At 39.5% G+C, this 15,400-nt stretch overlaps 1 protein-coding gene across 1 annotated transcript in view; it reads left to right on the top strand.

The window, feature by feature from the left end:
• Nucleotides 1–5,788: 5,788 nt before the first annotated feature.
• LOC128304381 (netrin receptor UNC5C-like) overlaps nt 5,789–15,400 on the top strand; it is a 40,356-nt gene continuing 30,744 nt past the window's right edge. The window contains exons 1-7 of the mRNA XM_053041562.1: nt 5,789–6,436; nt 6,617–6,833; nt 9,608–9,804; nt 10,833–10,911; nt 12,187–12,357; nt 12,607–12,648; nt 12,987–13,241. Coding sequence (XP_052897522.1) covers nt 5,789–6,436; nt 6,617–6,833; nt 9,608–9,804; nt 10,833–10,911; nt 12,187–12,357; nt 12,607–12,648; nt 12,987–13,241 — 1,609 coding nt within the window. The remainder of the gene's footprint in view (nt 6,437–6,616; nt 6,834–9,607; nt 9,805–10,832; nt 10,912–12,186; nt 12,358–12,606; nt 12,649–12,986; nt 13,242–15,400) is intronic.

The raw sequence follows: 15,400 nt of genomic DNA, 5'->3' as shown, positions 1-15,400 counted from the left end.
CTCAAAATGTACAAGAATCAGTTGGGAACTAGCACACTAGCACTGATTTTTATCCAATACTGCTAAAATTTTGGAATAACTTCAAAATTTTAAAAATACCTTCTTGATAAAAAATATTTTCAGTTATTTTTTTGTATTTTTATTGGATTTTGTTCATTTTATAAAGATATAATAACATATAGCAATGTAAAATTAAAAATAACATCTTGCAATTTACGGAGACTCGTTCAAACATTACCCAATCCATTTTCTGTAAAAATATATTTTACAATATGCAAGACACCTTGTATAGAAAATTCTTAAATAGGTAAAATCATCTCCAAATATCCCAAAATGAGTAATGGGAGAATGCTTTCCACAGCTCTTATTTGTGCTTATGCTATAAACGCTGTTACCGACAAAGAATGCCGCCATTCGATAATGTTTACATAGGATAGAAAGCTCACACTTTACTGTACACTCGTGTATTTACTGAGGGCTTATTGTTACGAAACGTAAAACCGTACTCCTGCAGTTTATTTACAATGCATTACTGTATTTCACTTTCGTATTTCGGTTTTGGTTTGATTTTAATTCCCTCCGTGAATGGAATACTTTAGCATCTTACATTTTTGGTATTTTAAAACTTCAATTCAATCACATGTCTCACATGTTGCAGATCTGTGACAGCTAGTTCTCTACCCATTCCTTGATTTTGGGTGTGAATTTTAGATAATGAAGGGTTGTTTAAATAATCCTAGCGTGATGCAAGATATCCTTACCACATCAAGCCGTTACATTTGTTTGGTTCGAACGCAAAAAAACTTAATGGTACCTTAAATTAATAAAAAAACGAATCGATCAACCCTTGTCACCTAAAGCGAGCAGGCTTGTCACTAGCGTTATTCAAACGCGCTAGACTCGACTATTTCGTTTATTTCGCCTGGTGTAATGGTAAAAGTCACGAATGAGCTAGGTGCCACGTACATACTCAGGCCGGATAATGGTATTTATGTGTGGTTTCCGTTGAAGGGGCCTCTCGAAAAAGCGTCATTCCCAAACACTCACGGTTACAGCATTTATTTCACTTGAAGATGTGCGTCGGGCCCTTGACGCACTCGCATTGCCACTCTTGGCACCTTCCGTTCAATTGCCAACACACAAATCGCAAACATGCCGAAGCAATGATTGATGAGAACCATGGTGATGGGATTGCTTTTATCATTTCTCCCGATGGAATTCATGTTACACGGAGGGAAAGGACAGATCATCCGCTATGTGATATTTTTGAGTTTAGAAAACAAACCCTAAACCCCAAAAACTTCAGCCTCCGACTCTTGCGCTCTTCATTCATTCTTTTCCAGCAATGCTGTGTGAAAATCAGAGAAGATTCTCCAAGAAACTGCTGATCCCTTGGCATTGGTAACGAACCTTCGCTTTCTAGCCTGGCGCCAGCATTCTTCCCTTCGGTCGCTATATGCTTACAAACAGAAAAACAGAAACCTAGATCTCCGGGCCGTGGGTTATGGGCTAGAGAGCTGAAAAAAAAATCGTGTCATTCATTTTGCCTTCGCCGGGTCCTTTCGGTATTATCCCAGCGAAACACGACACATGTTCGTAATTCGATGCCACCGACCGATGAGCACAACACAACAAGAAACTTTGTCGCAAGAAAAGAACCGAAAGAACATCGTCTTGCACTTTTATGCCTAACTGATTTCAATAGCAAAAGCAGAATTCGAGCAGAAGTTCTTAATGCTCACTTCCCCTTTTTTTCTTATTCTTGCACAATACTGCAACTTTTTTGGCCAATTTTTCTCATATTATATCACATCGTTTTACATTTTGTATACAATTCAGTTAAATTACCTTTTTCATAATTGAATAATTTTTAGCAAATTGTTCATTGACGACCTACTAAATACAGACTATGACAAGTAGAATATTACATTTAATGTTGCCTCAAGACCCGAACGGTGACGGTTTCGTCGCGTAAGAAATGGGCGGTTTTTAGACCGCAAAGTAACGTTATTCGAAAGCAGAGACTGGAAAACTCCTCGAATTTCTATCTAAAAAATAGATTGCTATGCTTCAATGAACAAACTACCAGCCAACCTTCATCGAGAACGAATTAAAATTAGAAAACTTCCTTTCATTATACGTAAATGAGAACTATTTCGTTTGTAGAGCTAATATACCTTTAAGATTTCCTTTTTTCAATATGTATCATGCAATCCCAAGTAACAGAAGGGTCTTTTGTAAACCCTCCTGAAAAATCGATCACCGATCAGGGATTAAGCCCCATAATTTAGCGTTTTTCTATTACCATTCTTCTTGCCTTTTTCAATGTGCAGGGATATCATTCTAGCAATCAATAGTACCCTACAATCAATTGTTCAAAATGTCACGCCAGTTCATCCATTTTTTATGTAGCCCAAATGAGTTTTCCCATGGAAATAATTAACCTTCTGCTCTAGAAACTAGAACCTTATTTGCGTTATTACTCCTGCTCCAGTTGAATGTTGGAACAATTGGAATATCCATTTCATTCTTGATTATAACCTTGTAATTGGAGTATTGACAAAAAAAACTGTGCTGTAATGAAGGTTGTAGAATTCATAAACCTTCTCGTACACTCCATCAATTGTGCTTTAATTTCGACGAATTCATTGAATGTACGTTCCGGGGTGAATTTAAAAACAGGATCCGTTCGCTCCCTAATGTATCAATCAGCCTGCCCGGGCTTTATGTGCGAGTGTTATGCCTCATATAAGTTGTATAGTTAAGCTAACACGGTGGCAATCCCTTCGGGCAGAAATTGTACGACCCCTTCGTTTTACACTCGAAACCGACACCCGTGGCATTGAGTCAAATTTTGCTGGAACTTCAATCCATGCCAGGAAAAGTCGGAATCAAAGGTGCTTGAGAACTTGTGGCTCTCACACTCGCGTGTTGGTTTCTTTATCCCCTGGTTAGAATCCGATTTAAATTGCTGTACGGTAACGGGTGTTATAGTTGGTATGTAAGGCAGCAACAGCACACACAAAAAACAAGACAAAACTGAAAAGGAAGAAACCGTTGTGACGAGTTCATTTTGCATAATTCATTGCAACGTGCACCTTGTGAATGTTACAACGGGCACCATGCTGATGGAACGACGCGTTCGACGTTCGCTTCTCCTTCGAAGTTCCCTCAACGGTCGATACGGTCCTCCATCATGTCTGGAAGGTTTACCGACTGTCGGGAGCCACAGTTATTTATAGTTGTCATTAAATAATGTGTGCGGTAAATTTCTTTTTCTCTTTAAATCACCCCGTTCGCATGTAAGATGGGTTTCGCCACTCTTGATACGCCCTGTTGATACATCTGCACCCGCTCCATTATGCCATTCCATTCATGCAATTTTTATATGCTTAGCGAATTTTCTAAGCACATCAAGTGAAAGTTATTGTACAAATGGTAATAATATGTCAAGATTTGTTAAAGGTTTAGTCTCGCTTTTCCTTATAACTTCAACCAATATGCTAAATTAAAATTAAGCATATGCAGGGTTTTCTGAGCAATTGTTTTATTGCAAAAAAAAATGGATTAAATGTTCTAATAAATGTTCTGAGTTGAGAATATTACACTCAACAGAATATGTCATGCTCTGCACAGACAGAGGCTAGCTTTGCGTTTCGATTTCACTTCATTGGCTTCATATTCATCACACGGGTGCTATGATATCCGATACTTGTGCATTAACATTTTTGCTGCCTATGGTCAGCTTCTCGATATGTTAAATACATACCATAAATGCATCTAAAGTAGCGAATGTCACACGATGAAACAAGATACATTAAAATCATCGAAACCACCGCTCTTGTACCCAAACCACCCAACAAATCCGTTGCGTTTTCGCCCCTTTTTTTTAGCATTCGAAACTGGTTTAAAGCTCGCAGATCTTGGCCAGAATGGACGAGGATGCATAAGTGTGAACGACGGTTACTTCTCCTGCGCTACACTGCCATCGAAAAATGTCTTCATTATCTACGAGATATTATCAGTTCTGTTTCATCGGACATGCTTCGCTTAAATTTATTGAGCTTTGGGAAGCTTTGTTTTGGCGGTGTTAGGTTCCTTTTGGGAGGTAGCAACCATCGAACCCCGAGATTGTGCCGATAAACTTTACACCGCAATCGAGATTGGCAAACATTGGTTAATTTTTCAGTTCTCACAGTTCAGTCCATTGGTGTTTTCCCACATTGTTTTTCTTATAGAGTGAAACTTAAGTGATTGCATTATTGCTGTGCTTCATTCATGTTGAAGAAATTCAACATTTGTTTACTATTCGTGCTGTAATTACTATTGCGATAACAACACGTTGTGTTGGTCACAAAAGCAATACAATTATTGTGTTTTCTGACGTTCTAATGACTTTCGGTAATTATTTTCTAGATTTGAAATAGCGGAATATCGTACCATCTTTCTGCTCACTTCCCGAAATTTACTCTCACTAATTGGTTACTCTTACAGCATGTCAAAATTTGCCACTAACATAACATCAAATTCGATTATATCCAACCCTTACCGAGCACGAAAACCATAAACGAAACCAATCACTAACAAACACTTTATTCAATTTTCCAATTACAGGTATCACCTGGACTGACAAGCACCTACATACACTTGCCAACGAATGAAAGAGGGATTTTTCGATGGAGGAAAAAAAACCTTCCATAAACCAACCGACCGACACGGTGCCACCGAATGGCGAGTAAATTCTACAGCATGATGCAGTAAACCATGATACACCATTCAACCAGATGGAACGACGAACAAACTTACCAGCAGACACGCTTGACATTCTGCCACATAGTAAAGAATCTCATCTCGTCCCTTTCGTTACCCCGGACAATACCAAGCGAATGGTGAGCTACGGATCTGTTCCGAAGCTAAAGTGAAATCGTGGATGATTTTCCGAAGGTTCCATGTCCGTGCCATATTGTTTCGATGTATCACTCGTGTGATAGAAGCAGCTTGTTGTACGTCCTGTGGGTAACAGTGTACAGTGTATTATATAAAAAAGCGAGTCGCAAAGTTATCAGTGAGATATGGTTTGAGCGGAACAAGCGTGGTTTTAAATCTAATAGTGTATACAAAAAAATCTGTTAAAAGTAATCATTGTTTAGTTTGTTTCCTTGTTTTGTTTTGTTGTTTGGGTTGTTTTCTTAAGAAATACCCAGGCTGGACAGCTTATTTTGTCCCCTTAAATGATTAATCTAAAAAGGGTACCTCAAGGCATGTTCAATTGACTATTTTCTGAGCATAAATTCAGTTCTAGAATGGAATTAAATATTATGCTGAACCGCTTGTGGAAAATGAGCAAACGTGCAGAATTTATTTTTTATTTAAAGCCGTGACTTTCTACAATTCTAAAAAAATCTACGATTATTCAAAAAATTAAAATTCACTTTCATCCTTATCCTTATTTTCCTTCCAACCTTAAAGGTAAAAAACGACAAACGTCAAAAAATAACCCTAGTGTAGTGCAACCACTGTGAATTATCAAGGAGAATTAAAAAAAAAAACTCTTTTTGGCTTTATCTGCCAAAAAAGGTTAAATTGTGCGGCTAAAATTCCATAAGTGTGAAACCCCATTAAAACCACCGACTGGTCAATGTCGCGGAAAGTGACTTACGGGTGGCCTAATGTGTAGCTTCGTGTTGGTCCCACCAAAGGGATACTGCTCAACCGTCACACATACACTACACTCCGCACGTACAAACACATACTCAAGATAACAACGGCTACTGCGCGGGTCGTAAACATGAGGATAACAGCGGCGACATTGTTTCCATTATTTATCGGCTTGTTCGGCTTGGTGGAGAATGTAATTGGCCTCAAAGTGAATAAGGATCACCAACATCAGCGGCAGCTCTCAGGTGGTCCGCTCGATAGAGGTCGGCGAGGTTATACGTCGGTGAACGATGACTTTGGCTACATTTCCGATGCCATGCTGCTGGATGTGCATGGCGACAGTACCAGCTCGCTCGGTGCAACTGTATCAAAGGGCGCCAACAGTGCTGGCGTGCCACCGTACAAGTCGGATGTTTCCACCAGCTTACCGGCTTTCTCCGGGACGGTTACCAACGCGAAACCAACGCTTGGTGCACATAACCGGGAGGAAGAAGAGGAAGAAGACGACGAGGAGGATGCTTATGAGGATGGAGGCGAGCTATTGGGAAACTTCGATGACGACAGTCGAGCGACCGAGGATCGAGCTCCAAACGCGAACAAGCACGACTCGTTGGACTACACCGATAACTTTGAGGCAGGAGCTATCGATCAGATCGAGAGCTTTGGGGCGGGAAATGACGGAACGCCGTATCCGGCGTTTATAGTCGAACCAAAGAGTGCTTACGTGATGAAGAACCGACCAGCCAAGCTGTACTGTAAGGCGTCACATGCACTGCAGGTAAGACACGGTTCAGATCACAGCATATTTCAGTAAAACCGTTGGTCCAAACAGTCATCACATTTTAATATGTTATCATGTCGCTCAAACATCCCGTACCGTCTCATGAGAAGATCAAACAATTCGTACAGTAGAATTCTACATCATTTGATTAACTGCATTTCCCCCATTTTTTTACAGATCTCATTCAAGTGCAGCGGAAGTAACAAACCTCCACCGACGGAGAAAGAACACCACACAGATCCGCACAGCGGTGTGCAGCTGCAAGAAGCCACGGCCACCATCACCCGAGAGCTCGTCGACGAGTTCTTCGGCTCAGGCCCATTCGAGTGTGAATGCCGTGCCTACTCATCTCGCGGACCTGCCAAGACCCAACCAGTTACGATCCAAGTGGCAAGTAAGTGTTAATTACCGACTGGTTACCATTTCTCTTGTGTGCAGAGGTAAACAGTGGAGATAGTCCTGGATGGATGGATGTTTATTCACTAGATGCTTATTTATTTACACATTCTTGAACTGCTGTCAACTAACACTGTAAAGAATGAGAATTATTATTTTAAAAAGCTTTTGGAAATATTAAAGCATTGCTTCCGAAACTCTGCTCGCTTAATGCATCATCTGGATGAAGTCACAGCAAAAAACTTTTCAAAATAAATCTAATATGGGTCGGAAAAATATGAAATATTAACTTAGACTCATATCTACCGCTTTGTTCTTTGTTCTCGGGTTTGAAATGGTTTCTGATTCTGGGTAGTACCTAAAACCGCGAGATTTATGAGTTCCGCCTTCGAGGGTCTGAAAATTAAAAACAAATGTCTGGTTCCAAACCCCGTGCATGAACCCTAAAGAAGGAAGCATAGAACCTAAAATTATTGCCGCAATATTTTTTTTTTATTTGACATCAGAAGGCGTGTTTCTTATGCATGCCTTATGCTGCGGGAAGAAATAACCTTACGTTAGGCGCCGAATATTCGAACATGGCCTATGGGAACTGGTTTTGCGTTGATACGCGGTTAGAAATAACGTTCGCTAATTTCGTACGCATATCGTTTTATGGAATTAGAAAAATCAATAAGATTATGATACAGGTACAAATATGATAAACATCTAAAGAATGATTGAGTAATGAATTTATTTTGGGTTAAATCGTGTTGTAAACTTCACGACTGTTTGTAATCTACATATTCGAACGTTAATTTTAAACTTCAACTTTCCATATCAAGGTATTCCAACGGGTCTTGTTACATACAAAGTTGCTGTAAACTTTTCCTTCTCGCTCCATTGCATTTCATAACCGTGAGAATGGTCGTTGATAAATATCGATGAAAGACACCCGTTGTTTAAAACCCGAACTTCACACCCACCATCGATCAACGGCATAGAAAGAACAATCCGAACTCGATGCTGTTGTCGTCAAATTAGTGTTGGAAAGTATAATTTTTAAACGTTGAACATTCCTCCACAACCACAACAGGAAAACAAGGGCTTCGCTGTTTTCGAACGATCGTTCGACATGGAAATCGACTGGTACCTAATAAATATCCAGAAGAACAACGAAGAGGCCATAGGGCTTTAGTTGGCCTGTAAAGGTATAGCATGGAATTGTGAGAACGGTCGCACGTTCTCGTGGTTTTTTGGTCCAAAGACCACCGTTGGGCTACGGGGTCTAGGACAGGAAATTCACCGAAAAGCGGTTGCCCCGTTACGTATCAGAACACCAACGTCAGCGGAGATGGAATTTCTGTGTTCGAACGAATGTGTCATCAGTTCCCTTTTGCTTGAACTAACGATTCACGTGATGCTTACCAGTTTACAGCATTGAGAAAGGAACGGCAGTTTATCACATTCATCACCTCGACATTATTATGTATAACCCCTGTGTCGACCTAAGGGTTTCTGACCGATGAAGAAAACCTATCAAGCCATCGATTCGAATGCAAATTAACTTCATCAAAAGGTGATTGAATTTTTATTCGTTTGAATAAAAAGTCATCCAATAGTGTAACAAACACACGATGTTACAGAAATCAACGCCATCGCCGACACGGAATGTGGTGTTTGAAGTTTAAATTCTGTTGATGAACAGTCTGTATGCAAACATGGAATAGCTCGACTATGGTAGATGCAGATCGATCTCGCACTAATATAAATCAGTCTGAATAGCAGCAGATGACAACTAATTTATATGTAAAGTCGATGCGTACAATAAAATCTAAACAATAACTCTTAGTCAGATTAACGAACTAACCAATTATACATGACCAGTATTGCCAGTAAGTTCAGACACAATTCGATCCACAACTTTTGATGCTCTAACCTGAACAATCCTCATGGAACCATTAGACTATCCCGAACATTTCCAGCCCAAAAATGTTCAATAAGCACTACTGTTGTAGTTAGTTTTCGCAAACACACAAAACAATTTCATGGTTAACAAGAGACTTCCACAACTAGACCCTTGACCTTATTGAACTGCAGCATAATACAGCTCATTATTTACTCACTCGTTGGCAACTACACGCATCGTTGACAGCATGTTTGTGCAACCAATGTTTCCCATGGTAAATGCTACCACAAACAATCTCCACTGTCCAGCTCAAGTGGAATAGGCAAATGTCTGCAGGTAATTGTGGAGATGGCCTCTTAACATCCGCCGGGTATTCCCTTTGGATACCATTCCCTCTCCACCTGTCCTCCTATCGTGACATCCTCAACGGATCACGTATCATCGTTGACCGCTGTCAGAAATACATGATACAAACACCTCCCGTTAAGAGTGACATATGATCTTTGATTAGATTGATGAGTTGTGGTATGGCGCAGTGTCCAAAAGGCGAGAACCGTGTAGAGGATTTTAAGTGCTAATCTTTTAATGACTAAAGTAAATTAATTTTATGTATATTAAGACTAAAGTTTGGTGAACTAAGGGTATGTGGTATATTTTTTCTTTAAGAAAATAAAAGGGAGATTACAAAGACTTTTTTCACCACACACGCACAATTCCAACGCAACCACGTTCATTTGAATGCTAAGTGCAGTGCTCTTGCAACTGCTTCTTCACATCGTCTCATCTTTGTCTTTTGCTCGACTCGAGTGTCCGTTTCGCGCATCATTCTTAAACATATTATATCCTTCCTTCAACTTTACTTCACCTTCTTCTCTTTTTTGCAGCCATTAAGAAACAAATTAGCATCTCACCGAAGATCGTGCGCGTCGCCACGGGTGGTCGGGCCGATCTGAACTGCATCTTCAATGCAACACCGGCGGCCAAAGTCGTGTGGCTGAAGAACGGCGTACCGGTGCAAACCAATTCACCGTTCGTAATAGTGACCGACAGCACGCTGATGATTGCACGAGTGGAACTACAAGTAAGCGCATGAGCTCATGACCGATGCTCTGACCGAGGTATTCGCCAAAGGAAGCAGCATATTTCTGCTTTCGGTGGGATGATACTTTACAGCTCTTTTTTTTTTTTCAACTGAATAACGCAACCTGATACGGTTTGGCCATAATAATTTTGAGCATCTAGCGAAGCATGCTGTCAGGAGCGGATGCCAGCTTTCAATGGGAAAGGATGTGGGTTGGATTTGTTGAACGCAGGTCTTTCTTTTTTTCCACTATTGTTATCTCATCCGTTTCCTTCCACCCAGCGTAGCATGAGAAGCCACGCTGCATGCATCGGTTTGGTATTGTTCAGCTCGTATCCTTTTTATTATCATCCTAGTATGATGAAATCGGCATAGCATATTGTGTGTATTTCGTACCGACATAATATGAAAAGGATTCGATTAAAACACGATGAAATGAAGAGAGAGAGAAAAAAACATCACCCAAACCCGCATGAAAAGGATTCGATTAAAGCTTCTTGGGAAAAAGAAATTTTATCCATCGGAAATATAGATTTCTTTTCGCTATCCACGTTTGATCGTCTTTTGCCGCCATCGTTTACGAAGCAGAAATACAGATACCCCCATTCATCCTTTGACCAAACCTAACGATTCTGCTTGGAGGAGTGAACAGCCCGACGAGAAAACATTATTTTGTGGTCTAATGGTCTTTCGAACGAATAGAACGCTCAAAAAAGATATCCGTTACCGATCCTGGTTACATCGTGGTTCGAATGATATTTTTATACAGCTTTTTGTTTCTTTCAAAATGCTAACGGTGACTGATGCATTTTTTATAGCCGATGGAGGCGGGTACAGCTGACGCATTATTCTTATATTTATACTCAAATTTCTTGCCTTTGTTATTGCTCGACCCTTATCACAGCCGACAATACAATGGCTGTTGCGCCGCTGGGCCTCAGATCATTTCTTATGTATCGCTCTCATCTATGTAGCTGCTCATCTTTGCTGACTCTTCATTTGTTTCGTCTTTTGTTGCCTTTTTCCAGGACATGGCCAATTATACATGTGTTGCGGAGAACATTGCCGGCAAGCGTGTATCCGAACCAGTTCCAATCACCGTGTACGGTAAGTGTTTCTTCAGTTGGTTATACAACCATCCACCTATTTGTCATCTGGTCATTTTTGTAACAAAAACGACACAAAAGCAGGCAGAGAATAGTCCCACCAGGACCCTTAAGTTTCAAGGGTGCTCAGTATTGAAACATCTTAAACCGAAGAAACAGGTCAACGGTATCTTCTCGGTTCGCCGGTTCGGCGCTGTTCGGATTCAGCTTTAAGGAGGCAGTCCTTGTCAATTCTAACTTCATTTACTTGTCTTGTTCCAAATTATGCACCCCTAACAATTTGTAGCAGCCTTTTCGCTTACTGCACACAACTGCTTTTTAAAGGGCCCTTAATGGACAGGCGTCACTCAAGCTGACAGGCGAGAATTCTTCTGGGAATATTTTTCAAATTCCAAGACTAAATTATGTTACTTAATTCTGGGAGACTCCTACAGAGCTGACGACAATCGACGACCTTCCCTTGCAGACGGGGTATAGATACGCATAAAAATGTGGGTTATTTGTATGTGCTGATGATTGATCTGCATAAATTTCTTCCTGCCGAGCGGTAAATATAGCTACCGAAAATGATGTGCGAGTGTGGAAAGCCTTCCCACGGTGCAAAGCGCAGGATGCTGTGCGTCCGTGTGATGCTTGACATCAAACATGTCATTATTCCATCGTCAGAATGTCATTGTCTACCGAATTTCCCCAAACTTGTGAAGGAATAAATTGTGTAGACTCATTTACATTTCCCCTTCGACTTTTTAAGAGCCTACAGCTTGATACCGTACGTACTGCTATGTATTGATTTTGCAGCGTAATAACAAAAATTACGTACCGAGTGAAGAATTTTGAAATTGAAGAATTTCATGGTTTTATAAAAAATCTAATTATGAACGGAAAATGAACCCAAAACTTAAACTAAAGCGATATTGTAATTAGTGTATTCATAACTCGGAAAATAAGGAATTAAATACCTTAGTACCAAGAAAAATTTTCTCCAATTTTTATTTTATTATTATGATCATTACAATTATTAATTAAAATCAATGTATTTAAATATGTCACTCCAGAAAACAAAACATCAAAATTTCTAAAAACAACAATACGTTTTGATTAACCATTAAATTAGTACCAGCAATTGTCGAAAATGTATTATTCTAATAATTATACAAAATAATAAAAAGAACATAAGCATTAAACAATAATGATCAACTAGCCCAACAATCAATTCCAATATATATTTGCTAAATAAAAACCAATATGTCTTTCATGTATGTCTTACAATCTAAAGTTGATGGAGGGTGGAGCCAATGGAGTTCTTGGACGGATTGCAAATGTCCCGGTCATCCCAAGCAAGGGCAAAAACGCACACGTCTATGCAATAGTCCTGTTCCAATAAACAACGGAGCAGCTTGCATAGGAGCGAGCACGGAGTCTACGCCAGATTGTCTTCCTTGTTCTGGTAAGTCCATATTTTCCTTATTCATTTGATAACATTTTATTTGACTTGATAGATTTCCACGATTTTGATTCATCATTCGCTTTGGACTATTTCACTTATCACTTTGTTTTGTTGTTTGTCTGTTTTATGAGTATCATTTTACTTACCGAAGTAGTTACATTTTGGTACACAATCATCAATTAACTATTCAACTAATTCATGATATCATCACCGATCCATATGTACTTCACCGCTACCCTCACTACGTAGGCGATGTCCAAATTGTGAATCCTAATAGCTATCATCTAAGCGGTAAGATAATCATCTCATCATTTTCCACTTTTTTTGTTAATTTTTCCAATTTAAGCTTGGATGATGGATTGTTATATAAAGTTTTTTAAGTTGTTACCGTAGTTATACATCAATTCCATCAATGCAATGTGTTATTACAAATATTTACCGTAGCAGCATGCATGCATCTTTCAATTACGTATGCTCATCATTATTGATACTGTTAATTTGCAATGAAAGACTTGCAGAAATACAAATTGCCCACCCAAAAAGTAAAAATAACGAAAGTTAAGCTGAAATTATGTTTTTCCACAGTATCTCCACCTAGTCTGACTGCTATGTCCTATATTTATTTACAGTCGGTCGCTGGTCAAGCTGGTCCGAGTGGAGTGATTGTGGTCCAGATTGTACCCAGTTTCGGCAACGCTCGTGTATTTCTGCTGCGGCTCAAACGTCTTCAGTTGGAAGTGTTCCAGCAGCCACGGCAGCCTTGGTTGCTAACAGCTCATCGGCCCAAGCTTTCGCTGTTGACAGTGGGGCTATCATCAGCTGCGTTGGAAAAAGTCAACAGTCCATCAAATGTACTGGAGGAATGTGTAACTACACGGCACAAGGTGAGTGAAAAACAATGTTTTTTTGTCGTATTTTATTCAATTCGTCTTCAAAGAATTATAATTATTTCTTGTCTTTTTTTTCAAATGATACGAAAAACTATTCCTCTTCGTTATATTCCATTCTAAAAATTTAAAACTTGAACGTTTATGGTACGTTGTGCCCTACTACAAATTGAGATAGCCTTCTCTTCTTCGTATGCCTAAGTTTCATGAAAAACTGGTCGAGCATCTCAATCATAATTTAATCTTTATCATAAATAATTAATCAACGTGTCAGTTTCTTTATTGTTTTGCGAATACCATTAAATGGCTCTTCTCTACAGCAATATTACCGTACAGGCGAAACGAAGCTAAAATTTTACCCACATACCAAATGCTTCAACCTTCTTCCGCGCTCCTGTACTTTGAGGAGGCACGTGCTCATCCTTAACGAACGGAAATCTGGTCTTTTACTGAAAAAAAAAAACAAAACAGCATAGGAAAGACGATTCTCTTACGACATTTACTGAACTTCTTTGCGAAATAGCTCTTGAAATAATTCCCATCCCTTGCAGTCAGACACGCTAATGAGATTATCAAATACATTGTCGTTGCTGAAAATGATTGGAAGACTAGATAAAAAAGAGCGAAAATGTCACGATTCAGATTGTAAAGATTGGGATGACAACTGCAAAATACGATGAAAAAAGGACACTCTAAAAAATACGCTCTAGTCTTAGCTTTAATGAAACCCTTGGCAGAAAAAAATACGCTCAACTGAAGGCACAAACAATCTCCAAGTGGCTGATACGTTGGTAAAACCATCAGTGGGAAGGAAGTGTTTCTGGCACCTTTTGCTGCCAAGTGCAAAAACCAAAGTCACCTCAAGTAGCCGGCTCAGGCGCTTTCAATTATGCCTAAAGGACACAGCAGGACACATTTGCCCGATGGTTTCTCGATGCTTCGGCACTCCAGCACGACATAAATCCTGGAAAAGGTACGACATAAATCATGTTAACCCAGGTCTATCATAATTCAATTTTCTCTCCCAGCATGGAGTCCAGATCATGCTGAACAAGAAAAAAAAACATCTTTTTTTGGAATGCTTTAAGCAATTCAAATACAAGCGGTCCGGAAAAACTTTTCAACAATAAACTACTCCGGGTCCGGTTTTTGGAACGGCTTGATTTAATAATGATTCCGCTACACTGCAGCGTGATATTTTTATTTGCCTAGACTAAAACACAGGAACCGATAGATAAGAAGAACATGGTAATAAACAAGCATTAAATCCAAATTTACCACTCTAAACACGCCACGGGATTAGAGCATTGAGTGCGTATTTACTCTACGGCTGCCTACAAACTTTTGCTGAACCTCTGCCGGCATAATCATTCTAGAGATACCATTTATGGATTTCCATCCGTGATTCATTATGCCAAATTAACAGCCCATCATCTACAGCAGGGAAAAGTCCACGTGCAAATAGCGCCACCGACAGAGGGTGAAATATAATTAATGATGCGAAAAGAAGCAGCTTCGTTACGCTATTTCCGTCAGCACTTTGTCGATCCCTGTCCTATTTGATAAAGGATAGATCAGCGCGTTTTTCGGTGCGTGAATGGTGGTAATTTTTTATCGGTAATGGAATCATAAATTTGGTTAACGTATTTGCACAAGGACGCTAACCAAAAACGCTACGAAACAAAAGCAACGAAACGCTAACGAAACCTGCAGTAAGACAAATCATATAAGATGGCAATTTTTTGTTTTGTTTTCGCTTTTTCCATTCGCCCCAAGTGTTTGCTGAACTTGCGTGATGATGAATGTTATGTGTTTTTTTTCACCTTACATTTGTAACCGTGACACATTACAACATCGGGCATATGCTCACTTTATGTAAGGACTTCAAAAGAAACGGAAAGTAAGAAACTTTGCGTTTTGTACATTTCATCCAAAAAAGTATTCGTAAACGAATTTTAGGGAATTTTAAGACAAATTTCATCATTATGAAATTGAAAAAAAAAGTGAAGGTGAAAAATACTCCACTTTTTCAATACTTCAATTAAATGTAATATTCTTCGACGAAAAATCAACTTCACTCCTTTCCAAAATACCCTCAGCGAGAAATAATCGTTAGTATACTAAACGAGGTACGAACGACTTCATTTATGGTCTAG

Source organism: Anopheles moucheti, chromosome 3 (assembly GCF_943734755.1).
Source record: "Anopheles moucheti chromosome 3, idAnoMoucSN_F20_07, whole genome shotgun sequence".
NCBI classification, from domain to species: Eukaryota; Metazoa; Arthropoda; class Insecta; order Diptera; family Culicidae; genus Anopheles; species Anopheles moucheti.
Note: the sequence above shows the minus strand (reverse complement) of the source record. Positions and strands in the feature narration are given on the sequence as shown.